The sequence below is a fragment of the Anas acuta genome, chromosome 2 (assembly GCF_963932015.1).
Source record: "Anas acuta chromosome 2, bAnaAcu1.1, whole genome shotgun sequence".
In the NCBI taxonomy this organism is placed as follows: Eukaryota; Metazoa; Chordata; class Aves; order Anseriformes; family Anatidae; genus Anas; species Anas acuta.
In genome coordinates, this window is record NC_088980.1 from 33,665,997 (window position 1) to 33,693,532 (window position 27,536).

Sequence of the window (27,536 nt, forward strand, 5' to 3'; positions counted from 1 at the left end):
AGCCAGGGATCGCCACTTCTTCATGCTCAGGATGCAGTGCAGCTCATCACAGTTTCTTTCATAGAAAAAGGAAGCAGGAGAGGACCCTGCACAATCTTGGAAAGCTTTGAACAACAGCTGAGCTCTCGCTCTCGAGAAATCACAACCATTTCCTCTTGCATTTCTCCTTTAGCACACTTATGCTATACTGACCAACCATGGCTCTCAAGAGGCGCCGAACACCAAGCTTCAGATGAGTGAGTCATCTTGAGACTGTGCAAATCAGATAATAGGGCTTAGGAAATTGGGAAGAGAGATAAGGGGGTTAACATTCCTTTTTTTCTCCTCACAGGCTTCCCAGGAAATAAGGTCAACTTATTTCAGCAAGAAAGACTTGCAGCTTCTTCTTTTCTCTCTTAGCAGGTACATTTGATTTCTGGTCAATGGATGGTGCTTGCTCTTCCCTTTTTCCATTGAAACCAAGCAAACCATTGGCATCTGCAAAGCAATCAGAGTGAAACCGCTTCAGTCTCTTTCAGGGAGACTGAGAGAGGCTTTCTGAAACATAACAGGATGCGAAAACAGCTGTGCTTTGTGCAGGGCTCCACAAGGAGCACTTGCAGTGGACACACATCTTAGTGCAATGCTACACTGCCCAGAGAACTTCTGCTCATCCTGCACGCCTCTTCCAGTGACATCTTACCTTAGTGCACTGCTTTAAAGTTATTGCTTCTGATGTCCAATGTTTGGCAAGTGTGGTCTAAACCGAAATAAATAAATAAATAAATAAATAAATAAATCCAAAAATCAACTCAGTTCCTTCTTCTGTCCATGTTTAGGGTATTTGGAAATTACACAACAATAATTGCCAAATTCCATTCACACTCCCCCCACCTTCCTGACCAGCCAGCTTTACTCTCAACCTCACATACAGTAGGTTTGGCTCACATCAAGACACCCATCCTCCTGAATATTCTGTGTGCATAAGTGTTATGACAGCTGTGGGCTGTGTCAGGACTGGCCAGCTGGGCAGAGAGCAGGGAGGAGGGGGCTGAAGTAAAGATGACAAAAGGCAGTTGTGACACCAGGCTTTGTACAGAGGAAATCAGGGATTGTGTTTCAAGTGCAGCTAAACTTTGATGGCTCCTCAGCATGTATATGAACTCCTGTTTTTCAATAGCAGTGTGGTTTGTACTTGTATTGTTTTGCTTTTTTTTTTTTTTTAATTTTAATCAAGATGTAGCCACAAGCCTAACACTGAAAATAACTTTTCCTTCCCCCTCCAGTGTAGACAGTGACAACACCTTCCACATACACAGACTTCTAGACTTAAACAATTGGCCAAGCTGTGGCACCGTCAGGTGGCTGATGTGCCATGGCATTAGTTACACTGTCTTACTGTGAGAAATCTCATGGGTTTAGAGAGAGAGGCTTTCCACAAAATTTCAGATGCAAAAACATCTTTTCTCTTTGAAACACGTGATAAATAGAAAAATAAATCACTGCCCAACATGGGCACTTGGATTGTTATATATGGGATTTGAGCCTCAAGGTTTGTTTATGATGCCAACCTGCCTCAGTGCATACTGCTTGATTCAGCCAAAAATACATCCCTCTTGCACGGTGCCTCCGCAGCAAGCTGCAAAGCTCAGAGGCTTCATTCTGCAGATGAAGTGGGGTTGCCCCCGAGATGCTACAAATCCCAGGAGTTCCCTAACACTGGGTCAAGAAAACCCAGCTCAGGTCCTGGGTTTCTGCACTGGCTCTGCTGGAGCCAGGCTGCAGGCTCTGGAAAGCTTATCCACTGATGTCAACAGGGATTTACCATGTGACCGTGTGTGGAAACAGGCTGTGAAAGCTGTTGCAACTTACAGTAAGAGCAGCAAAGGCAGCAGGAATATTACAAGCGCCTTTTTACTGCAGCAGTTTGTGCTGAATGAAATCCCCGAAAGGCCCTGACAGCTGTCCTCTAGCAGGGTAACGGGTGGTTAACAGGACAGAGAGTAAGTGAGACAGCTGGAGGTTCCCCAGGGCAGCTGTGGAGGTTTCCATATCCCAGAGATAACACTGGGTATGAAAGGAAAATAAGAAAAAGCAGGAAGTGATATAAAGCAGAGCAGAATCCACATTTCCTATGACCCAGCAACTTTCCCCAGGGCAGAAGAGAGCAGAAATCAGAAGTGAGTTTGCTGTTTTTTGTTTCTGGATTAATAAATAAATAAATAAAGGATCAGTCATGAGGTAAAAACACTTTGTAAGACTGTGAGTCAGCAGAAAAAGTTACTTGCTTAGAAGACACATGAGAACGTGGCCAGGATGCAGCAGTGAGTCAGTGAAAGTTGGAACTTGGGCTGCTGCCCTCACCCTTCACCCAACCCTTTGGTCTTCATTTAATAATGTGTGCACCTTGGAACAAGGCAGTGGTTTACACAGGTAAAGAGAGAGCTCATCCTGTGTTGTGTAGTCAGCATGGATTCAGACTGCACGGTACAAATAAAAGTACTGGATGACATTATTTGCCTTTTCATTAGGTGGTTTTTGGAGCTGATCTTCTACAGCATCTCCTGTGGTGTGGTCCCAGAAAAACGGGATGGTCAACAACAGAGGAGCCCTCGGGCATACACACTGGTATAAATCCAGAATGACACAGACCTGGATCCTCTGTTTTTCCACAGGAAAAATAAATGTGAGGAAGAAAGCCTTGTCTCATCACAGCCCTACCCTCCGGTGTTTTTAGGGGAAGACCCCTCTGAAAAGATAGTATGCCTTCTAGTAAATCACACATTGGCTTTTCTGAGAACCACCACAAGGACACTGGAGCAAGGAATTATGTCTCCAAGATGGGCACAAAACTTATCTTTCATCTCATGGGGTCAAAAGAAGACAGGAATAAGTCTCATCCCCAAGAAAGACGTTGAGAGGGTAGGACCAAGTCCAATTGCTCTCTCCTGTCTGGTTTACTTAGGCAACACTGTAGACCCACGTGTGGTACCTCTCAAAGCATCTTTGTTAATGGCTCTTAACCAGGTTACTTGAGGTTGCTTACACAGTTTTAACTCAGAATATGAATTATACACCCTTACAGCACTACTGCTAGGTCTTTTTTGCTTAGTCTCCTGCTTTATTGTATAAAAGTCTCAGTACAGGCTCTACACACGGGAGACTTCTTTGCTTTCCAGGTCCTTACTGCCCATGGTCCTGTCACTCTGAACAGTTTGTAGTGCTGTCTGAGCAAATAAAGGAGATTTTCAGACTTTCAGGCTGTCCTGCTCACCTTTTAGGAAGTGTTAATTGTCCCTAAACTCTTCAGATAGGCCTATATAGTGCTTTTCTTTCCCCTGATATTAAAAGATAGTGTGCAGACCCCATCAAGAAGTAAATCTCATGGCGAATAGCAGTGTATAACTCACATGGAAGTTGACTTTCCCCCACAGATTTTATGATCTGAGATACAGCAAAAAGGCAGAAGCCAAATGCAGAGACAGGAAAAGTGAGGGTAGCAGTGAAGGCAGGTGTGGTTACATGACCTAGTCAACACAGAGACCTGGTAAATTATGAGCTGTTTCTGGGTGCTTTGTGTGGTAGACACCATGAAAAATAGGGCTTAGTGAAGGAAAAATAATGGTCTCATGAATTTTGAAATAGTACGATATGCAAAACCATGAGGCCAGGGGCTTACTACAAATCCACGAAACTCGGGACAGGATCTGCAATGTTATTCTCATCAGACGTGGTTAATAATCACTCTTTCCTTATTGCTCCTCGTCTAACACTTTAAGCCTCATTGCTCAGCACTCTGAAATCTTCTGAAAGATTAAAATGAGCAACACTGGTGGTTATTTTTTTTTCCCTAAATTTCTGCTGACAAACCCTGCCGACGTGTTAGAATACACTGTTGGTTTTGGGACACTGCCAGAGGATCAGCCAAGAAACAGTCTGTGGGAAGCGTCAGGAGCAGAGACTTCTCACCAGTCTTACCACTGGAATTATAGGAGTGAGTTAAATTCAGCTATGCAATCCTCAGGCGTGACTGCATCCTTGCAGATGTCAGGCTCCAGGCTCAGGACCTGGTCTCTGTCCAGTTTCTAAGCCAGGCTGCCAGAGGTCACCCAAGGACCACCATGACCTGACTGGTGAGTCTGCTGGGGATAGATGGCTCAAAACTGCCCGTATCTTCTCTTCAGAGTCCCCTCTGAAAAGTAGCCCTCCCTCCAGCACTAGCTAAAACAGAGGCTGTAGCTTCAGGTGTTAAGGAAGGTCTACACAAAAATAAATAAATAAATGAATAAAAATTTAATAAATAACAGTCCCTCCAACCCTTCACTGTTTAACCCCAACCCTGTTCATCTTGTTTCCCTCTTTTGCCTCCTCTCCATCAGCAGCACAAGCACAAACCAGGTCTGGAAACTGTTGTGGATGAAATCTGTGTCTCACCGCATTTGTTGGGGGGACTTCTGTTAAATGCACATCAAAGTTCAATCTGAGAAAAGGCTTACAAGACTTTGTCACCGGTTTACTCACTCAGTCACAGTGTCATTCCTTTGTTTTGGTCAAAGATTCAACATTGCTCCCCAAAACATCAATGAACTGCAAGGAAATACCAAGAATACATTAAGAAATTGATCAACTCTACAGAGACTTTTGTTAGCTAGGTAGTTTAAAAATTTGGAAATTCATACCCCTGTGTAGTTCCTCTCTGTCACTCAAGGCAGTATATCACCACAGGCTCACTGATGCAAGTGGCTGTTCATGAACAGCACCAACTGTCCCCCTCCCTCCCCTAGCGTAATTAAGAACTGTTAGAAGAAGCACAGTGCTGAAAGGAGCATGTCAGCAGCTGTGTTAAGGGAGTGAAGAACATGACATTGAAGGTGAAACATTTCCTCTACTCTTATGTGAATGTCAGAAAGGCCTCTCTGCCTAAAAATCTTCATGTGCATCACTTTGAATTTCTGGAGGATGTCCAAGCTTACCTATGGAGAGTACATGTACACACTACTGCTCTGGAGAATGCATTCTGCTTGGAGTCTCCTTTGGCAATCTTCTGGGTAACCACTAGATTTTTAATTACTTAAGTACAACCTACCTGGGGAAAAATAATAATAATAATAATAATAATAATAATAATAATAATAATAATAATAATAATAATAATAATAAAGCAGCTGCAAGAGCCCTTGAAAAGCAGTTCAGGTCATACATGTACTAAAAAGTTTGCCTCTCCACCCTGTCTTGCATGGTAGTTCTACATTTTTTAATAACTATTTGATGACTTAATTACAATTATTGGCACTCAGATAGTGCAGGTTACCTAAGGGCTATGATAAACATGTAAGAATACCATTCTCTAGGAATGTTAACATTGGATTTATTTGCATCTGCTTTCACCTTTGAGCTTCTGGTGACCAGTATTGGGGAATCATTCTGTGTCTCAGTCAAGAGCACTTTCTGCTTGTGGCACTCTGAACAATGTGCCAGGATGGAATGAAAGACTGACAAACCCTCTCAGAGGCTGCAGGGCTCTAAGAGAGTGACAGGGAGCTGAACTTATTAAGACTTGTGCTTAATGTGAAGACATTAGCGACAGTTTAGAAAACATTACAAATTGTAGAAAGGCAAATAAATTGTGTTTCTCCTGTAATCTATACAATTATTAAAAGAATTTTACTTAGGAAAACTAAAGCATGAGACATCTCTATAAGATTTCTAAAATCTGAAATAGGAAAAATTTGGTTTTGGAGATGGATTTCATTTAAACTGCTTGTTATTTAAAGGAGAAGGTAAAAGCAGTTTTAACGCGCATGGGAAATGGACCTATCACTGTTATTTATGCCTCTGAACATCTCTTTCTTCTCATTTGCTAATACCTGAACACAGCAGTAATGTTACCAAAATGGAGAATCTTAGGCTCCCTTACACAATAGAAGGCTGAATGCAGCCAAGAAACAGAATTATACTTTTCTTGAGGCGTTTTCAATTCTTGAAGATAATTCTCATAAATCTCATTAATCCTTACTGTGTGTTAGCACCATGACTAGCAGAAAGAGAAAATAAACATTTAAAACGTTATGGACCAAAAACCCAGATATACTGGACTAACACTGGCCAAGATGTTTATGCAGTTGAAGGGTGGCTTGAAGTCCTTATGCTTGCTTGATAGGGTATTTAACCATACCGTGCCAGTAATTTTCCCCACACATTTTATACTGAAATAATTTAGCAAATCTCTATTTTCCTGCTTAGGCAATTTATCTTCAGGATGAATGACTACAAGCAAGCTGAGGGCAAGCATTTCTTTTCAGTCTCACCCACTTCAGAACCTCATGACCTCCCAGTACTTTATTAAGTGTTATTGATGCCACTATTAGAGCCATAATATCCTCAGAGTGTTTCAGGTGCACTTTTGATGTTAATAGTAATAATGGTAATAATTGTAGTAATAATAATAATAATAATAATGAAATTTTCATCCCTTGTGATGATAGACTTAGAAAAACAGATAAATATTACCCAGAGGCTCAAACCCAGCAAATCAAGTATAGAAAGAAAAAAAATATTTAATATGCATTTAGCCTCTTGCTTTCTGGAATTGCTTATCACTGAAAGGTCTGTACACCTGACAATACTGGCATTGTATCCTCCTGATAGGATTCGTACAACAAACCCACCCACAGCAGAGAACAAAATGGGCTTAGCTGACTGAGTTAATTTTTTTCAGGGACCAACAAGCAGGGCATACAGTTGGCAAGGTTTGTCTGAGGAAGCCCAAATAGAGTAGGGAGAAGAGATGTGAGGATCTTCTCATTCTTCCCTTCTCTGGGCATCCCTTTTGGCAGCAGCCTGGCTGGTCCAGCAGCCTGCACTTCCACTGCCATTTTGTCACAAGGGGTGGGGAGGGTATTTTTCTTTACATTTTGGAACAGTAGTAAAGAGAACATTTCCTTGACTAACTTGCACTTCAGCTTCTGTGTTAAGTCGGAGAATGTGATGAAAATGTTAGTCAAGGTAAGATCCATTCAAGTCCGAGCATGAAGTTGGTCATTTTTGCAGAGCGAGAAGTGGAGGAAAACATTTTAGCAACTCTAAGAGAGTTTAGGAAACAGTTCATATAAATTTGCCTGAAATCAAAGCTAAAATGGATGGATAAAGAGTATTAAAATGGGAATATTTTAACTTCTTCACATGCCAAGTTATTCTTTTCTAGAACTATGTAAGCAGCCAGGCCAAAATGAGTGCATGTGTTGATTGAATTGTTTGGAGGATTTTTTTTTTAATTTTATTTTTAACATATGTATAACCTTACATTTTTAAATAAAATGGTAAGAATGATACACAAAACATGTTGTCTAAAAATACTCATGTAAAATGCAAATGATTTTATTTCTTTGGGTTCTTTTTGCTTTTCTAGGACTGAAGCCTGAAGCTTTGTTTTCTTTTCTCAGAAGACTTAAAAAGTAATTCACATTCCAAAAGCAGTTACCAGTTACAGCTTATCCTGTTTGTTTTTCAAGAGAATATGAAAAAAATATATATATTTTTTACATATAAATATACACAATTACCACAGAACACAATTTACCGGTGCTAACTATTTAATTGCCAGAGAAGAGCCATAGGCTAGTAACACTATTGTGAGGTCTGTAAAAAGGACAGCATGAAGATGAAATACTAGGTGGATGATTTAGCTTACAGATGTTCTTCATTCTCATCAAGTGGTATTCTATGTCAGAGAACGACAGTTTTAATTTCCTTTGCTGATTGCTCTGTTTAGATTACTTTGACGCAAATTATTGCTTTTACAAGAATGTAGACCAGCTGGAAGGCAAACATCTCTCCTAATAGTTTTTTTCTCATGTTCTTTATTTTCTGTTTCTTCATTGTCTGTAGTGGAGGTGCAAAGTCAATCCTTATAAATTGGGTTTATAATCACAATTTCAATATTTTTAGGCATTCAGGTGTAAAAGCTGGTCCCTAAATTACAGGGCTATAATTCTAGCTTAGTCTGGAGAGCATGTAGTAGCAAATGAAATGGTAACTGGACTAAGCAGGATCAAGTAAACATTTGATGGATTCAATTACAATGGATCTTAGTTACACAGCTTAACTTTTATGTGCATTTAGCCATTGTCGTAAACATAGGCTAACTGCAGCACAAGTTTCCCTGACCTTGAGCTTAAGGAGTCTATGCTTACAACACAGATAATTACACTGAAGCTACTAGTACATCTGTTATAACACCTATTATCCAGAAAACAGCCCAGCAAAATCTGTCCCAGAGGCTGCAGCACCTATTTGAATTTCCACACCTCGCAGTGCCTCCTAGACTGGCCACCACACTTCCCATTACCAGCACATTCAAGTAAAGACCTTGTTCACTGTGTGTCACCTCAGACCACACTCTCCTTGGAAGGACTCCGTGTAGGTAGGTGCTCCTAGTGTTTCCAGCTCCACATCATCCCCTGCCTTCTTGTGCAGGGAGACCATCCTGTGCCCATCATCACTGCCAGTCCTTCTGAAAACTGGTTAAAGTAGGAAGAAAGGACCATCCTATCATGGACTGCTGGTGTTTCTCCAACAGCATTGATGGCAACTTTGACTTCTCCAATGAAAGCGTGAGACAACAAAAAAGATGGATCTGGCATGTTACGTGAGTTGACTTGATCTCTGCTGGGTCACATGAGAAGGGCATGTCCCAGTGCTGGGCTGCAGATGTGGCCTGTGCCTTCTACAGGTGGGTTTAGACTATGAGACTTTTCTCCTCAAGTATGAGCCAATCAAGCCAGGTTATCTCTCAGTGCTGAAGATTGGCTCAATTACTTCTTGTCCAGGCTTTCCCATTTCATATACAGTTTGGCCAGGATTTGTTTGCTCTAATTTAGTTGCCAGGACCTTTTCCAAACCTCTAATGCTACATCTTTGGGCCCCTCACTACAAGAAGGACATCGAGGCCCTGGAACATGTAAAGAGAAGGGCTACAGAGCTGGTGAAGGGCCTGGAACACAAGTCCTGTGAGGAGCAGCTGAGGGAACTGAGGTTGTTTAGTCTGAAGAAGAGAAGGCTCAGGGGAGACCTTATTGCTCTGTACAACTGCCTGAAAGGAAGGTGTGGGGAACTGGGAATCAGCCTCTTCTCACACTTGTGATAGGACTAGAGGGAGAATGGCCTCAAGTTACACCAGGGGAGGTTCAGGTTGGAAATTAGGAGACATTTCTTCTCAGAAAGAGCAGCCAGGCATTGGAACAGATTGCCCAGGGAGGTGATGGAGTCACCTTCCCTCAGGGTGTTCAAGGAAAGGCTCAACATGGTGCTTAGGGACATGGTTCAGTGGGTGACATTGGTGGTAGGGGCTGGTTGGACCTTGGAGGTCTTTTTCAACCTAATAATAATTAGGTTGGAATAATATTTATTGATAATAATAAATAATTATTATTATTTATAATAATAATTTTGTGATCTTTGCCAGTGAGTTACACATGGCTAAAATCATTCGCAGGCACTGAAGCCCATTTTCATGTTAATAAGCCATCTCACTATACATGTTCTCATACATAACTTCATGCATAGACATAAATGTGTAATTTCTAAACATCTTGCCCTCACTGCCAAACCCAATTCAGATCATGCATCATGCTGGATCATGCTGTTGGAGCTCAGTTTGTTCCTGAATCCGTCTCAAAATTTTACAATGAGCCTTAAGCTCTGATCCCACACTTTGGCACCATCTCATGGGGGATCATTTATTTCACTGCTTCCTTTGGGGTGCAACCGGGCAACAACAACACAACCACAGCCATCAGATCCTTTCAATCTGTGGCCAAACTATCATCTGGTACCAACCCAAAGCACTTGTGAAAGCAAGTACACCAAGAAATTCGTTTCCCAAGGAAAACAGGGCCATGCACACCAGCCACTAATGCACAGTTCTTACCAAAGTATGTGTATAGGAAACACAACCCTGAACATGTGGCAAATCTCTTCTTTTCTTGAAGCAATTTTGGCATCTCCCAACAGTGAACGCACATCGGGAACACAGTTACCACCTGCAGTAATCAGCTCAGTGTGGTAGATGTGCTTGAGGTCCCTGAGAGGAGTCAAACTGTCTCTTTATTTCACTGGAACAACACTGACAGAAAACTGAGTTGCAAATGATTAAGGGATCTTTCCTGCTACTCTCAGGAATTAATGGACCTGAAGGTTCAAGTGTCTCTCCCCCAGAGAGATGGTCATCCCAGCTGAACAGCAGTCTCACTGGGTGAGGAGTTACAAACTGTTCTTGCTGACTCTGCCCAGGCAAGTGCCCCATCTTTTGCAAGCTCTGTCATTCCATGACTCAAAAGTGAAAGTCATGTCCACTATACTTCCCCATTTCATTTCGCCTTTTAAATTGCTAAGAGACTTTGACACTGAAACTGCAAAATAAATAGAATTTGTGAATCTTTCTAGCAAAACTCTACTTCCCCTGCTTCCTTTTTCTTCATCTCCTCTTGAATACTCTTTTGAATTTTTCCTTCCTCCCCAACTTTTCCCCCCACTCTTTTCTATATCCCCATTCTACCTCATCTGTAGTCTTCTTCATTGAAAAATGATAGATTTTTTCCAACCCTAAGCACTTCCTTTTGTTCATTACTTTGGTCATTCTCAGCTCTCCTGCAAAAAATACTGAATCTTGTGAAAAATAAATTGAGGAAAAAAAGTGATAAAGACAATCAATAAGTAATTTTCTAGGTTCCTCTGTTTCAAAAAATGCAGGGAAAGCATCATTTCTGCTACTAAACTGAGGCCCAAATATAAAAAGAGATGGCTAAACATTTTCTGCCTTGTCCTTGTGTGTCCTCCCTGTAAGGCACAAAACCTGGTAAAAACAGCCTTGTCCCCAGATCTCTTTCCTGCCTACCACCAACATGCACAATAAACGTGTCAGAAAGGTCTGCCTTAACAGCAGTTTGGGTTTTGAGAGGTTTTCCTTTCTTTGATTCGTTCTGTCACTAACATGCTGTGAAGAGTGTCTGGGAATGTCCTCATTTTAATGGGACATGTGATCTTTGGGGTGGAAGGCACCTCTGGAGGTCATCTTGGCCACCCTCTGCTTGACTAGCCAGTTCAAACCTGGGCCAAGTTGCTCAGAGTCTCATCCAGTCAAGCTTTGTGCTTCTCCAGTGCTGGAGATTTGATGGCAATCTGGGCACCTCTTCCAGCATCTGACCTACCTCACTGCATAAAGCTTTTTTCTGGTTAGGAAATTTTTCTCGTGGTTAGGAAGCACTTTCTTGTTTGAAAGTCACATTTCTGTTCACAGCTAGTTTATTCCCATGCGTTCATTGCCCTCAGATATTTGCACTGCTGATAGGCAGATAGGCAGCAGTCTTTGTCCCCTCTGAGGCTTTGTTTTGCCAGCCTAAACGCAGCATCCATTTCCCAGCTCCTCTCCAGCACAAAGCTCTCCATCCCTCTGACCACTTTGGGCAGCTCTGGGCACCCTGATGGGCACCAGATTATCTCTGCTTAAGCATGAATGATATTTAAATGAAATATCACAAACATCTGGGCATAAGGGCACTATGCTTTGTTCTTTTCTGTTGGATATACCTCACCAGACCATGCTGAGATCACATCAGCAGCATATCCACTTATATAAAAGGATCCTTCTCTTCCACAGTTATTTCCATCCAATGCTTTTGCTGCCATCACAGCACCCAGCTCATAAGTTCATTCTTCTCCACGAACTTATTAACATTCAGCAGTGCTCTGCCTTTTAACCAGCTCTGTCCACACCCAGGAAGTAAATGAAGAATACTTGTTAGCAGGGCTATGCTACCACATACCAATCGCTTCAAAATTCATTGGCACACTTTGCTGCATAATAATCCAGGAGTTTTCTAGAAAAATAAAAATAAATGCCAGATTCTCTGTATCTTGAATTCAAAGTAGAAAAATTATGACAAATCTGTGATCCAAAATGTCCTGCATGCATAATCATCCTAAAAGTGTGCAAAAAGAGCCTACCTGAGCAGTAGCCAGCAGTATGCTCACAGCTAACTTCCATTGACATCCTCTTTGCAAATCACATCTGAGCACCTAGAATCACCCATGCCCTGTCCAACATTTGCATGCTGGATGAGAAAATGAGAAGAGTGCTGTTTGGATGCTACCAGTGGAGCTGGGACTCCCTAGCACAGAAAGAGGTGGCTGTGGGGCTGTCAGCAGATGAACTCCTTTCTCTCTGTGCTGGAGGCTATAGCTCTGCCCCACACCACAGTAGCATTGGCAGAAGTTGCCCACACACCCTTAGTCCAGCTCTCAGCGTGCACAGGGGCACCAACTCCCCCAGAACAGCACTTCACGCTTGTCTGGTTTTGTTGGGCATAGCTCAGTTCTGGAATTACTGGCTGGGAAAACAGTGAGGAGCAGAGATGGAATCATGGATGAGGAGTTAGCTACCAATAGGCGAGATTTCTATTCCCTTCCAAATCTCTTTGTTGAGAGATTTATGTTTATGCCAGCTGTATTATCTTTTCCAATCAGCATTCCCAGCAAAAGAGTTACAAGCACTGCTATTAGAGCACCCGTAGTTAAAACAGTTTCGCAATGTGGGGAAGATCAACAAGATGGACTTTGTTGGCCTCTTCCCAATCTTCTTGAACTCAGTGGCAAAAATCCCTTGGTACAAGGGTACAAGAGGCGCTGGTATGACAAAATCTGTTCTCCTAAAATCTTTGAGCATTTATGCATAGAAATAGATTCTTAAGCCATTTTTAACTTGATACTCTATATTGAATCAGTTTCATTCTGTAAGTTCAAACATTATTATAAATATAATCCCTGAACATCTGCTCAAAACATATGATAAATACCCTATCACGTCAAGCGGAAATTCTGAAATTTCACCCCAGCAATTTGAAGCAAACCTAATTCTTTCATCTGCTCAATCATTTACTAAACAATCATTAAAAAAAAAAAAAAAAAAAAAGACACAAGAAAACTGCCAACAACAATAACCCTAACATTCTGTTGCAGCCCAATGATAAGACCACCAAGCTGAAAAGTCAAATTGTGTGGGCACTACTATTAATTAGGAGAAATGTTACCTACATGGTATGAGTTGTTAAAGAAAAAGGAGATTTTTTTCAGCACTGTAAACTAACTGTAATGAATAAAATACACAAGACTGGAAAGTTAGAAATCAGCAGAGAGAAATGACACAAACCATGAGAATGTGACTGGTTATTTGTAATAGGAAAATACTACATTACTTACCTAAAACCAACTGTTTTCTTTGCCTAAGCATGATCTTTTATGTCAGTGTATTGCATTTCTTTTTCTTCTGGTGCTCAGGCTCTTGGAAAGATTCCATTTATTTCCAGGAAACATTTAACATATTCCTCCTATGTTGCATAAAATTCTGCCTGAAAAAGAGACACCTACATCTTCCAGCTCAGCATATGCTGAGAAATGTGCATTGAAAGTAAAGGTTTCAGACACCATACCTTAAAAATAGCTTTATATAGCGGAACCCTGGTCCTGTGGATGTCTTCGTATGCTTCACTGCTGTGTAGGCATAGCGTTACCACCAGTGACAACAAGACTACTCAGAAACACGGTGCAGGCACCTAATATTTGAAGATCTTCCACATCTAAGACAATACTGTGCAAGAAGCTGGAGAAATGGAAATATGAAGAGAAGTACATCTCAAGACAGCATTCAAAAAGTGACCCTTTGGTGAATATTTAGGAATAACTCCAGACCATGTGAAGTGCCCAAGACCACTGTGTGGCTCCTTTCAGAGCCAAGACTAAAACTTCTGTTAGAGATGCCTCCCTGTGCAAGAGTTTCTCCACTAGAAAACAGAGTGCGATTGTAGTTACTGTCAGCACCACAGCAGAGACAGGAACAGATTCCTCTTTGCTCTGGGTCTGTAAAACAACATGTTGAGTTTTTGGCAGCTTTGCTGTGGACTATCTGGATGGAGCTTGAACCACAGAGCAGTGGGAATGCCCCAAGATGGCCAACCAGCTCCAGTTTCCCCTCTCCTCCCAGGGAGTGCTTTTGTCACTGCCAGTATAGCTGATGTATGGTACAGCTGAAATTATACTGTAATATAATACTGTAATGTAATATTTAGTGTCTATGGTACAGATACAGATAGTAGAGCTGAAGAATTTAGTCTTCTTTTCTGCATCAGGAAGAAGAGATCTATGCCACTGAGGACAATATTCAAGACAATGAAGCTGTGGTTCAGAAAGACAGTCATTGTGGCTTGTTAGTTATCTACTTTGTGGAAGTATATCGTGGTGACTGGGCCCTGATGATGGCAGTCCCTGGCCCCAGGGCACTTCTGTTTGAGGTGTAACATCATCAACACTGCTACCAAGCTCCAGGGCAAGGGACACCAGGAGCTGATGGTTCCCTGTAATGATCGTTTACATGTCAGGTGATATACAGTAAAATTCTAATCTGACATCTCTTTAGATGTGCCCAATTTTAGCAGGAAACTTTCTAGACTCTCATTTACAATTCAATTTCTTAGCAAACTGAGAAAGCCAGTCAGCTATCACAGATGTCCTGCAATCTAGAAACACCAGGAGCCATCCCTGATTTTTTTAGAGCATTTACAGTGGAAAAGTAATATTTTCTATTTTGTGTAAATTACTACTTTGGATTTAATAAAGTCATTACAGATCCCAAAAAAAAGGAAGAAAATAAGGGTAAGGCAAAATTTTCACTGGTATTTCATTTTTTCTTCAAGACTGTGCAGTAGCCTTGATTTACTGTAGTGTAATGTAAGGATTCTTTTCGTGTGACCTTTTTCTTCCTTACTTGAGAATGTCAGTTTAGAAGGATTTAGAGACATGTTCCCATTGTATAGTTTGTGACCTTTCAAGGTTATTCTCTTCTTGTTACCCCAGGCTTATCAAGATTATTAGTGCTTAAGGGGCTAATTCAAAGGAAGAACTGGCACAACAGGCAGAGTGACTTCATCCCCTGGCAATGAACTGAGTGTCAATGGCAAACAAGGGATTGTCAATGGCAAACAAGGGATTTTAAGCAGATGTCATCTAATGTATGGGACCAGTAAATTATCCCTTTCTTATACCATCTGACTGGTTTTCTTCCTTGCAAAAGCTCAACAAGTTATATATATTTCTTACCTTGCTAGCCTTTGATCTAATGGTACTACTTTAAGAAATGTTTTCTCAAATCGTGGTGAGAGGGACTAAGGCTAAGGTGAGAGTGAACAAACTGTACAGAAGGTAGGAGGGATGGTAGAATTCATTTTCCGCATTTTCCATTCATCTGTCTTTCCTTTTACATACAAGACAGTGCCAGGTTCATAATGAAATCAATAGGAATGTTGACGTTAAGTTCAGTGTAAACAAAATCCACCCTTTTACAGTAATTTTACCATACACTGAGAAAATTTAAAAAGCAACTTTCCTTCTGTGTGACATTGATTTTTCACTTTTGATAAGCAGTTATTTTACTTACCCCCCTGTGGCTGCTTCTCTAAAACAATACACAAAATTTGCTCTATACATACATCATAAGAAAACTATGAAATATGAAACAAAAAGGAATTCTAGGGAAGTTAAAGTACTCTCCTCCTTCTACATTTCTTATCATTGTAAGAAGCCAGAAAATCTTCGCTTTGCTGACTCTTGGCAGACTTTTGGTCCTGCAGAAGATTTTGGTAGACCAAAGAGCAGTGAAGGTTGTAGCTAGGCCATCTGCCCACACACCAAAACCCTTTTCAAAAGCTATGACTTCTAGAGGTTAGGATCTCGTGAAGTTTGTAGTCCAAAGGATCTTGCAACCTATTCAAATTGCTTAGTATAAAAAAATGGCAGGTGTGGACTAACCTATTCAGATGGCAAAATACGTACTAACAGTTGTCTAAGACTCCAAAAATCTTCAGCTTGACTTTCTTTTCTCTTTAATGGGCATCAGGCAAGAGGAGTCCTTTCAAAACCACAGGAGTTACAACAGCATAAAACATGTGCAGTGGCTGTCTGTGAGCAGTGGGTAGGGCTGGCTAAAAAGACCATTTAGGGAATAACAAATATGTCCAAAATATAATGTGAAAGCTGAAAGCGCGAGGAGTCAGAAGTCCTCCTGAATTCAGATTGAATTTAGCTATGAGATTTTTTTGTTAATAAAAGTGATGAACACTTAAATTTCTTAAAACCTTCTATTTTTTTAATCTGGTTTCAAGAGTATGTGCTACTTTGGAGAAGTGAGAACTAAATGCTATTTTGGGATGAGGTAAAATGTTCTTCATGTTTGTCATAACGACAGTTCTTTTATTTGCAGTTTTTATTTTTATTTAATTATTTATTCAGTCCTAGGAATCAGGCATCATCACACTGACACAAATGTTTGGGCAGCCATGCAGAGAGTCATATCATAGAATAGATCCCACTGAAACCTGTTTTTATTACATTCCTTTGCCAGGTCCGTTTCCAACCAGATCCTCCCCCCAGCTGCTCAAATGTCAATACCAACACACATGGGAGATGGTGAGAAAAAGTGACTTGTGGCAGAAGTCAGACTGTGGCCTGGCAGTGCCATTCCTTTGAGTAATGGCTTTCCCATGCTGATATTAACCCACAACAGCTATGGAACCATGTAAGAAGTGTCAGGCAGAAAGCAGCAGATTTCACTGGACAGGTATGTGGCACCTGGGCTGACTGGGAAACATGGATAGCACATAGCTGAAAAGTGCAACATTCACCAAGGAATATATTCTATATGACTATTTAAAATTCCTTTAAAAGAAAATTATCTGAATTAATTTTTAAAAGGTAGCAATTTTATATTTGTAAAATATGGAACACTGCACCAGAAATTTTGCTTAGACTGTTACAAACACATAATTAATATACCATGAAATGAAACACATAAGTTTATTTTACCAATTTTTTAAAAGCACCTGTAATTCTGAACTAAGTCCTTGATCTCTGTTCATGTTTGCTAATGTTTGTTGTATTTATGGGGAATAAAGAGAATGCACTTCATTTTCAGACATGTTTCAAAAGCCTAAGCACTTCATCCTGACAAGTCCAGGCAAGATGCATGAGAAAAATGCAGACCATAGAAATCCCAAGACCTGAGCCTTTATAAATAACAATGAAGATGAGAGCCACAGGAGTGACGTGATGCTGCAGAGCTAAGGTACAAAGACAACAAGGGAGATACCCAACGCGTTCCCTCTTCACACCAAAATTGCCACTGTCATACACCATTTCAGGCATAGGGGAGAGTTAGGGTTTTTCAGACTCCATTGGTTCATCTAGACTGCTTCTGTTTTTTTTTAGTGTTCTTTTTTTTTTTCCTTTTTTTTTTTCCTTTTGGTTTCACATGTATTTTTAAAACCAGCAGGGGAATCGCTACATTCAGAACAAGTGATACCAGGGGACTTTACACCAAGCAGCACCTGACTGGGGCAGACAGAGCCATGATGTTCCCCTGCAAAGGGCTAAGTGAGAGACAGTCAAAAAACATGAGGAGCTCTTGCACCAGCGCAAAAGAAACAACAAGGAGAGGAGCTTTTCCCCCTCAGGAAAGCAGATCTCTCTCCCAGGCAGCCAACACTGAACTTATCCTGGGTTTGGGTGTGCAGACCAGCTCTTCCTCCCAAAACGCAACCTATGGAGGAAGCAGAGACAATACTGTGGGTCCTCAGTCCTGCCCAGGCTTACTCAACAGCTCTGAGGTCACAAGATTTCTTGGGAATCACTTTCTATTTCTGCCCAAGGGCTACATTTCTTGTGTTATATCCTGTGGCAAACATCACCTGAAATACAGGCCAGCCCACCAAGGCAGCACAATGATTCCTGACCTCTTCTATCTGATGAAAAATAGTTCACTTTAAGAGGACAGAATGGAAAATACCTGATGGCCATGATTACTTTTAGGAGTTGGAGAACTTTCCTGTAAAGTAGCAAATCTGGGTTTCCAATCCCTTTGGATAGGAAAGAGATGTGATTCAACATCTCCCATATCCCCATTGAGCCATCTAAACTAAAACCACCTAGCCCTCTAATTGGCCACCTGGTGGAAAGATCTAGTTGGACCTAGACCATTTGAACCCTCTGACGACTGGATCAAAGTCTTTATAGCCAGCTTGCCCCCTCAGGATACTTTTGTTTCAATAATAGCAGTATGGGAAGAGTGAAGATTACAGATCCAGCACAACCTATTAATCCTTGCTGTTATAGTGTTTTGACGTGCAATTACAAAGGGCTCCCACTATAGTAAGTAGATTCCCTTTAGCAAATTCAGTATAGAACAATAAAGGGCTTTGTTAAAGCCTTCACAGCAAGGAGGAAGTTGTTCAAGGCAGTTTCTGAGCAGTGATGTTAAGATTTTTTGACAGGACTGTAAGGCCAAAGGTATGACCATAGTGGCAAACTCCTCAGTAGTTCCCCTATATCACTACAGGATCCTTGAGCTCCAAAAACCTTTGTATAATTGCACATCTGTTGGAGCAGGTGCATAGTGTGTCTTGTTTTTCTAGTTATTCATCTCCTATGAAAAAAATCCAACACATATAACTTACTATTGAATGTTATCTCCCAAAGGGAGATGCACTAAATTCTTGCACCTGATTCTGGCAATGGAGTTATGATACATTTATCAGTGGTCCAGTAAAGCATTACTACCACCTTGTAGCATAAGTAAAAGATAGCCCTCTAGGTGGACAGTCTGTATGACTCATTACACTCAGATTGGATATAAAAATGACACCTACTTCCACTTTAAACATCTCTCCATATTCTAAGCTCTGATGTAGAAGTAAAGCTCTCTCAAGCCTAAGAAGTAGTATATCTTGAATAATTTTGCATACAATTATAAAAATAACCACCGTTCAACTTCAGCTGTCAGTTGAAAAAGAACCTTCTGCTATCCAGGAGAAAAACACAAGAGGATGATTATATGACTTGGGTTAGGTTAACTTACAACATTGCAGAAAAACAGTCATGAAGTAAAACAGAATGAAGATGCATGGCTAGAGGTCAGACTGAGTGAGAGAACAGCCTGATAAAGAGATCATGGTCACAAAAAAATAGACTTGAATGTAGGTAAATACTTAGATCTACAAGGGTCTCATTAACAACATATCAAATTTTTATGTAAGATTGAAAGAGATCCTATGCTTACAGAACTGAACTAGACTTGGCATGCACTCAGAGGTGTGATTGTTTCATAGCTAAACATTGACACCCCTTTGTTCTCCTTTCACATTGAGCAAGCTGTGCAGAAGAACTTACCTTTTGAATGTTTTGTAAAACACAATCTACTTCTAACATACTATGTTAAAAAATGATAAACAGTAAAAATAGCAAATAGTTACACCATTCAGTACCTCTGATATACTCTAACTGCTCGCTGTTTTCTCTTTTCAGCTTCATCATCTTCCCTGATGACTGAAAAACCTTCCTCTTCTCTTTAGTCATAGAATGTCTTTGAATTTTCATCTTTCATACTTAGAAGAGAGCTCAAATGGAAACAAGAAGTTGTTTAAACCCAAGCAGAATTTACAGTCAATTTACTTTCAAAAGCGGACAGAGACTTTCTATAGAAGCACAGTCCATCAATTCAAAACACAAAACTCATAATAAAAAAGGGATCTTCGTCAAAACCGTGTATACACAAGAGTGGGCAATGGTCATGAAGAAGCCAAATACAGTTAGTATGCAGGTGCTGAGCTTGTGAAAGACAAAATATGGGAGAACTTGTAACTTGACCAGTTCTCTGCTCTGGTACCTCATGCAGCCATATGAAAAGGTGTGCAGCACCACGATGGAGGCAAAGTGCAAGCTACCTTCCTCCCATGAGAAAGGTTTACGAAATCACTTACTGATGCCATTTATCAGTGCAGCCACAGCAGAAAGGTACTACTGGGGCAAGTCTAGGGTGACTGACGAGTGCTACCTTAATCCCATTCCAGAGTTAAAATGGCTGCTTAAAACCACTTTGAATCATAAAGGTGTACATATGGGTATCTGTCTGCAATCATTATGATTTGGCAGGGACATGTCTATTTAGGGTGACCTGTGATATTTGGATATTCCCCAAGAACAGTTATCTCCAGGGCCTCTTTAACTTGGGACCACATACTAGCCAGCCTGAAGGTTGACTAGAGAAGACCATGGCACGATTTCTCTTCTGAAGACTAAACAGATAAAGTTGAAAATTAGAACATAAATTAAAGCTAAGAATTTTTCCTCTAAACCTCTAATTTAGCCTAAGGCATGGAAATTCATGGTATTTGCATATGATATGCTCAAGGAGAAAATTTGAGTCTATTACTACATATCCTAGTCTTGTTTAAAAATGATGCAAGCCTGCCTTTAGGGAAAGAAAATGAGCAATCCCCAGAGCTTTTCACAAAAAAATCCCCAACATCTCTGTGGTTCCCTGCTGGCAAAGAACCAAAGAAAATTTCGATGCAGCAAAAGCAAAGGTTGTTCCTGTGTGCCAGTGCTCTTTGGTGTCACGTGTAGATTCTCAAAGCAATGTTTAGTTATGAGAAACATGAACGCAGGATATCAATGTCCTGCTCTACCTGTTCAATTCAAGTAGAGCACGAGGCAGTTTGGTTTCATTTTCTCCTATTCAACCTCTTGGTGAAGCCGGTAGTGACTTTTTATTTGAAAATACGTGGAAAAAAAACAACAAAACACACCTCTCTTCTGAAGCGTGGGATTTTAGATGTAGGCTCTTGAAGATGATATCACTAATGTATCACAGAAACTATGGAGAAGAGACATGGAAGCACTTACTGACCCTTTAACTTCAGCAAATGCTCAGTACAAAAATACTTAACAAGAAATAAGCCAAAAAATGGGTGAAGTGTTCGTGTCTTGATGGACAACAGAAAACCCATCTCTTAAAGAGCTATAGGAACTCAAGATCCCTTGTTAATAGTTTTGAGGGTACCCACTATTTTTGAGGGTACCCACTAAGAAGGTTTTGCACATCAGGATGCAGCCATCTGTCTTCTGCTACAGCATCTAGTAGCAGAAGCATTTTAATGGCCTTGTGTAAATTTGAGTTCCTCCTCTTGAATGCTGTGCTTTGCGCTGGATTGTCAAGCACTGAGTTTGTAAGGCATTAATTAGCAACTTTCATGGGAGCATGTAAGGATACTCTGTACTTCTGAAAAGTCACACTGACACTCAAATACAAAGACTAAACAAAACAAAACAAAACATAACAAAAATCAGTAAGAGGCAGTAAAGACAGAAAGCTTAGAAACTTTAAGATGAGAAACAACAATTGGAATTTTCTTGTATTTCACTCTGAAGATATAACTAGATGCATTGTCAAGAGTAAACCCATATAACAGTGATCAGCACAAAAAGGTCTTTTGGACACTTCTAAGGAATGGACATGATACAAGGAAAAAAGGACAACATCAAATAATATCACAAAATTAAAAATTACAAACAAGACTAACTTTCAGAAAGCCTGCTGAAAATATGTTATTAAGTAAATGTAGCATTCCATCAAGTTCAGGTGATTTTAGGAATAGTCAGTGTTTTCAGTTCAGCTAGGTAAAGGGCAACAAAAGGAAAGCTGATCTGTCTGCAGGGAACAGGTCATGAGCTGCCTGGAATTGGAAGGAAATATTTCTCCTGGATGTGCATCGATGTGCTATCACAAATGGAAACGAGTGTCCATCCCTGCTGTATCTGCCCCTGATGAACCAGAAGGCAAACACCAGGCTTGTCTGCAGTACTGAGCTGATCTGGTCTGCTTGTTTCTGGCCTTTGGCGCCTTGCAAACAAATCCTTGATATGAGTCACTCAAGAGTGTTAGTTTTACGTTTTATCCTTTTATTCTGTTATTGTTTCTGTTATTCTAATATTATCCTATTATTGCTATGGCTTCTCTCTGCTGAGCACCAGGCATGGTTCTGATTGCTGCTACTGAGGATCACTCTGTTATACTTGCATCTCAGTGCTGTCATCTCCCCCTGGGCAAAATCACTACAGCTGCCTTTCCACTCAAAAAAATAAATAAATAAATAAATAAAATCTGCTTCTTTCCTGAGGTTGTCTATCCAGGTTCTTCTGAAAAATAAATAATATATATATGTGTGTGTGTGTGTGTGTGTGTGTGTGTTCTGGCAGTGTCTGCCTTTGTTAAAAAGGAGAGTCCACATGAGGACACCCAAGTGCAGTCACACTGTGTCATCCTTTCTCCTATGCCCCATGTTACATCCTCCTCATTTTCTGCTTCTGTCCACCTGAGATAAAGGTACAGATTTCACAAAAACAAGCCCGTTTTGCCAAAATCGGTTCGAGCCATCCCAGCAGTTAGCCTGGAGCAGTCGGTCTCAGCCCGTGCCCCACGCGATGGAGCCGGACAGACTCACGTGCCCCGGGTGCAGGATCTCCCTGCGAAATGTTAAAATTCCCACCGCCCCCCCCAGGCAGGTGGAAGGATAAGGCTGCAGATAACAGGTAACTGCGTGGCATTTCCTGCGGTCCTTGCCCTGTGCCGGCTGCAGGAGCTGGCCCTCCACCCGCTGTGCATGGGACGCGCATCGTGCTGTGCCTGTGACCGCGTACAGCTCGGACGTGTGCACCTAAACGGGCGCGTTTAGTCCCGTATTTGTACACAGTAAGAGCACGGGAAGCGCAGATGTAAATCACAAAGCACTCGAAGGCTGTGGCTCTGATGCTGGACACCCGACGGGCGTCCGTGCCTCCGTGCAGGCTGACAGCGAGGGGGCCGCGGGGACCCCGCGGGAGGGTGCCCGGCCCCGAGGGGCTCCGGGGGGGGCTCCGGCCCCGGCTGCAGCCCCTGTCCCGGCCCGGCGGGGCCAGGTGAGCCGGCGGCTGCGGCTGCTGCAGCGGGAGCCCGGCCCTCAAGGAGTTACCGGTTGGGAAAATGACTTCATGTTTCTGCCCGGCTCCTCTCGGCTCGCCCCCCACGGCCCCGTTTCACAATCCCGCCGCGCTCAGACGGGGCGAGCGCACACCCCCGTGTTCTCAGCCCGGATTTTCCCAGGCCGTGAATAATCTCGAAGCCCCCTCGATAAATACACGTTCAGGGATGCCCGGAGCTCACTCAACCCGCCGGCCTCTCCTCCTCCTCCGAAGACGGGACGGAGCCGAAGAAGAAGAGCCTCACCATGAGCTCTCCCGACGGCTGCCAGGCGGCGAGGAGCCGGGGGCCGCCCTCCCTCCGCTCCGCCGCCGCCCTGCTGCTGCTGCTGCCGCTGCTGCCTCCGCCCGCCGCCGCCGCGCCGCTGCCCCTGGCCGCCGGCCCCGACTCCTCCGGGGAGGCCGAGCCGGAGGAGGCCGGGGCGAGGCGGGCGGCGCTGCCCGACTGCGAGGCCCTGGCCTGGCTGCTGCACGCCCGGGCGGCCCGACTGCAGGAGGAGGTGGGTACGGGGCCGCCAGGGGGTGGGTGGTCGTCCTCCCGGGGTCGGGGGGCTGCTGCCCGCCGCCGAGGTGCGACGCGAGGTGTGGGTGTCTCTCCCCTCAGATGTGCGAGAAGTTCACCGTCTGCGAGAACAGCATGGAGATGCTGGTCCAGAACAACCTCAACCTCCCCAAGGTGACGGAGGAAGACGGGTGTCTCCTGGCTGGCTTCGACGAGGCAAGGAAGCGCTCCCCTTCTCGCCCGAACCCCGGCAGCACTTTTGGGCTTGCCCCAAAAGCAGCTTGTGCCCCCTCCCTCCTGCCCACCTGCCCCTACGGACCACGCTCCGCCAAAGCCACATCTGAGTTAGAGCTGACCTTCTCACCTTTCTCTTTCCAGGAGAAATGCTTGAAGAAACTCTCCAGCGGGCTTTTCACCTTTCAGACCTACCTTGAATACGTACAAGAAACTTTTACCAGTGAAAAGCAAAAAGTTGAGTCGCTGTGCTATAGCACAAAGCATCTGGCAACGACAATAAGGCAGATGGTGAGTCTTTTTTATTTACTCAGACAACTTTTGTGACTTAGAACTGATGTGTAGTCGGAGGAATAGGGAGCTTGTGAAGCCAAACATTTCCCACTCTTACTTCTCTCAGGATGAACAGATGACAGCAGTTCCTTATGCTCGGATACTTAACCTTATGACTAATTTACAGGTTGTGTCTGTTTTGTTAAAGAAACTACTCTTCTTCCCACTTTCTGTTTTCATTTTTGATTTACCAACTGACAATTAAATGCAGCTTTCTGTTTAAGAACAAATAAGCTAATGCTGCCTGGCTGAGACTTCTCAGGCAATTCTTTCCTAACTGCAGTTCAGTCCTAACCTCCTAATGTTGCAAAACTCCAAGGAATACGATAACTTATCTTAAAACCTACATGAATAATAGTAAATACAGTTTTACAATATTATGAATCTTTTAAACTCTCCAAAACAAACTTTTCTAGTGAGCTGTGTGGTGTATTCAAATATCACCAATTTACAATCAAAGAAAACAGGTAAATTCAGAACATAAGTTAATGACCCAACTAAATTAAAGGCGCTGCCTATTGAAAAGCTTGCAACCATCATGGGGAAAAAAATATATGTATATTCTTTATAGACATCTGATTCTCTTTTCATTTGGTAAACTAAAGGCTATTCAATTCTGACAGCTGTTTTGTGTGTTTTGGAGTGCTTTGAAAGATCACACTTTAAAATTCATTTCATTCCTGCAGTTCTTACTCATGTTAATAATCCTTAAGATGAATACTTTCTTTGTCATCAGTGAAACTTTGCATGAGTAAGAACCACCCAGGTAAGTAAGGATTCCAGAATTAAGAACTGCGGAAGTCTCAGGGCATTATTTCCTTCAAGGTGCTTTTCAGTGTTGAAAAGGCCATTGTTTGATACTAATACCTTTCTTAACATATTTATTTATGTTCATCATTCTTTAAGTGAAAGGAAGCTGAACTGCTTTTTTCACACCGTACTTGCTAAGAATAATAGTCCTGTCATAAGACAGCAGCTGAGTACTGACTTCAAACTCATTAGTTTGCAGAAAGTTTGTTTTATAGCTGGGTGAGACTAGCCTTTTCTGAAAATTAGAAAGGTAGAGGTAATTAGGACAGGTGCAATTAAACTCGATGGTCAAATCAAACCCTTCATTTGAAGGAACTATGGAGATTTTGAGAAAATCGGGAGCCTTGATCTCCAGGGTGGAAACTTTTCTTTATGGGAAGTCTCTCTGCTGTTTAAGGCAAAGAGAGCAGGTGGAAAGAATCTGTCATTTGTGGTCAAGTCAATCCATTAGCAAGATACCCGTCTGGATATCCAAATTTAAAAAAAAAAAAAAAAAAAAAAAGCATGCAAAAAGGTGTCTGATATACCTGTAACTAAACATGATCAGAATCCATCTCCAAATAGTCTAGACACAAGTAAATGTTCAAATGTTCATTACTTTAATTTGACAAAAAAAAAAAGTTCCAGAAGGAGGTGCATGTGCTTTTGTCACTTGTTAAAGAGTAGGACAGATCTTAAAAACAGGATGAATAAGACACTTTATTATTAGACTTCTAGAAACTGAACTGAAACTGCTCCATGATTTGGGCAAGTCCCATTTAAAAAAGTCATCCAGCCACACCATGGGACAAGCTCTTTGAAACCATTTGGGTATCCAGTTCCCAGAGTTGACTGCTAGAATTAGATATGAAACTTCTCTTACTCATCTTGTCCTTAGGATGTCACACACCAAAGAAAGTGGTAATGGTTAATCTTCCATGTATCTCAATGCCTGGAAAGTAGGAATTAAGCAGCTAGACAAGTTTGGTGTCTTTTGAAAACCGTTAATCTACTACCAAATGCGAGAGCACTTGAATGTCATCTAATTAACTTACGATTCAGGATGCAGCAGCCAGTATGGATTAGGGCATACTATGTACAGCATCCTCCCAGCTAACCACATGGTAGGTGGACACCAGGCAAAAGTCTTTGATCTGTCCAGTGCAGCGCATTTGACTGGAACATGCAAACTAGAACAAATGCTATAGTTTAGACAAGAGTTTTTGATTCTTCTGGAGACATAGCAGCAGATAGAAACATACCTCAAATCCCACCCCAGAAGCGGAGCTGTAGATATACACAGGTTGCAGGGAGGTCTGCCGGTAGCTGTGCAGAATGGGTGAATACACAGCTGGTTGAAACATATTCTTATGTATAAACCAATCACTGTCAAGATTGTTTAAACCATTTTAACAAGGGCACTTTAATATTCTGTTTTTCACAGGTGATAAATCCTGATGAAGTGGTCATCCCAGATTCAGCTACCCAGAAATCCCTCCTCACAAAGCTGAAATCGGATAAGACCTGGATAGAGAAAATCACCACACACCTCATCCTCCGAGACTTTACTTCATTTATGGAGAAAACCGTGAGGGCTGTTCGCTATTTGAAAAACACCAGGAGTGTCAGTGTCTGAATGTTTTAATTCGGGCACGATCCTTTGTTACAAATCTGTCATGTGGCAGATGACAGTGTTGTTCTGTTTTAAGAACCAGAAATAGTAACAATGGTTTTCATTTTTATATATCCTCATTTCCTTTTAGGAACCTATTTATTGTATTTAAAATATTTATTCATTTCTAATGATTTCTATTTATATTTTCAATATTTAGAAATAATTTAAAGAAAGGACCTATTTTATTTCATTTCTAATGGTATTATTCAGAATATCAACTTATTTAATATGTATTTGATACCAAAAGAATTTTTCAGAAGCTAGATTGTTGTATAACTTATGCTTTTAAAATATTTGAGATTGCATTTATGACCTATTTATATTTTGTAAACAAATAAAAACTGATTAAAAAAAATGTATGACCTGTTTGAAGTTTAATTAAGATGGAGGGACTCTAATATATCTATATTTTAATGCCGGTAATTATCAAAATAACTATTTTCAATAATTTAAATTTTTATCAGTATAATTACAGCAGAAAGCTACATAATACATCTATACATACATATACAGCATAATCTCCATAAAATTCTTAAAATGGTATATAAAGTAAATAGATGTACTGTACGTACTGTATTTACATCAGTATGTACTGTACGTACTTCAGTACTGAATATGATAAAGCATTACTGCTCAAGAAACAAATGGATAATGAGTCCCCTATATTTAATAGGGAACACTATAAATTTGTAAGTAGATGCTTACAAGTCAGCAATCTATTTGAAACAAATAAAGTGGTCAGATATTGAATTAACAGGTTTGATATAACCTGATTATCCTCTGATTAGACTTACTGCTGTCATTCGAGGGAATTTTCCAAGTTTGACCAAACATTTCTCCCCTACCCCGAAGATGAAAAAAAAAAATCTTAGGATCTTTGCCAGGTGGGAGAAATCAACATATTATTGATAAGACATCAGTGACTCTTGATGATCTAATCCATTTGTCTTTTGTCATTTATATTCCACTAGCATGGAGAGGTTACCATAACATGAATGCAAATTGTTGAGCACTGCAGAGAAAAAAAGATCCTTAGACTGAGTACCAAACCACTGAAATATTCCTTACCTGTTTCATCTCTTTCATTGTGGCTGTGGACATACCTCATATACCCAAACACATAGGAATTTA

General features: G+C 41.4%; 1 protein-coding gene and 2 long non-coding RNA genes across 6 annotated transcripts; 2 read left to right on the plus strand and 1 right to left on the minus strand.

Moving 5' to 3' along the window:
• The first annotated feature begins 120 nt into the window (after nt 1-120).
• Nucleotides 121-4,617, plus strand: LOC137852436 (uncharacterized). The gene is made up of 3 exons (XR_011093840.1): nt 121-236; nt 332-734; nt 4,479-4,617. It is a non-coding gene; the product is annotated as an uncharacterized lncRNA (long non-coding RNA).
• On the minus strand, nt 217-22,836 carry LOC137852435 (uncharacterized). 4 transcript variants are annotated; one of them, XR_011093838.1, is made up of 6 exons: nt 15,835-22,836; nt 13,464-13,633; nt 13,234-13,382; nt 4,489-4,566; nt 683-739; nt 217-477 (listed from the first exon to the last, which is right to left on the minus strand). It is a non-coding gene; the product is annotated as an uncharacterized lncRNA (long non-coding RNA). The 4 variants fall into 4 exon arrangements; XR_011093839.1 differs by having other exon boundaries at nt 13,234-13,378; nt 13,464-22,836; XR_011093836.1 differs by having other exon boundaries at nt 13,464-22,836.
• A 57-nt stretch (nt 22,837-22,893) lies between these two features.
• Nucleotides 22,894-26,763, plus strand: IL6 (interleukin 6). Its single transcript, XM_068674167.1, has 4 exons — nt 22,894-23,372; nt 23,477-23,590; nt 23,753-23,899; nt 26,175-26,763. Exons 1-4 carry the CDS (start codon nt 23,121-23,123, stop codon nt 26,364-26,366), a joined length of 705 nt encoding a protein of 234 aa, XP_068530268.1. The 5' UTR covers nt 22,894-23,120; the 3' UTR covers nt 26,367-26,763.
• Nucleotides 26,764-27,536: the final 773 nt, after the last annotated feature.

What these genes read in the sequence shown, in the direction of transcription:
- IL6 (XM_068674167.1), top strand. Translation starts at nt 23,121, where the DNA reads ATGAGCTCTCCCGACGGCTGCCAGGCGGCGAGGAGCCGGGGGCCGCCC. An exon ending in CGGCCCGACTGCAGGAGGAG is followed by an intron (nt 23,373 to 23,476) that starts GTGGGTACGGGG and finishes CTCTCCCCTCAG; the next exon opens with ATGTGCGAGAAGTTCACCGT. An exon ending in TCCTGGCTGGCTTCGACGAG is followed by an intron (nt 23,591 to 23,752) that starts GCAAGGAAGCGC and finishes TTCTCTTTCCAG; the next exon opens with GAGAAATGCTTGAAGAAACT.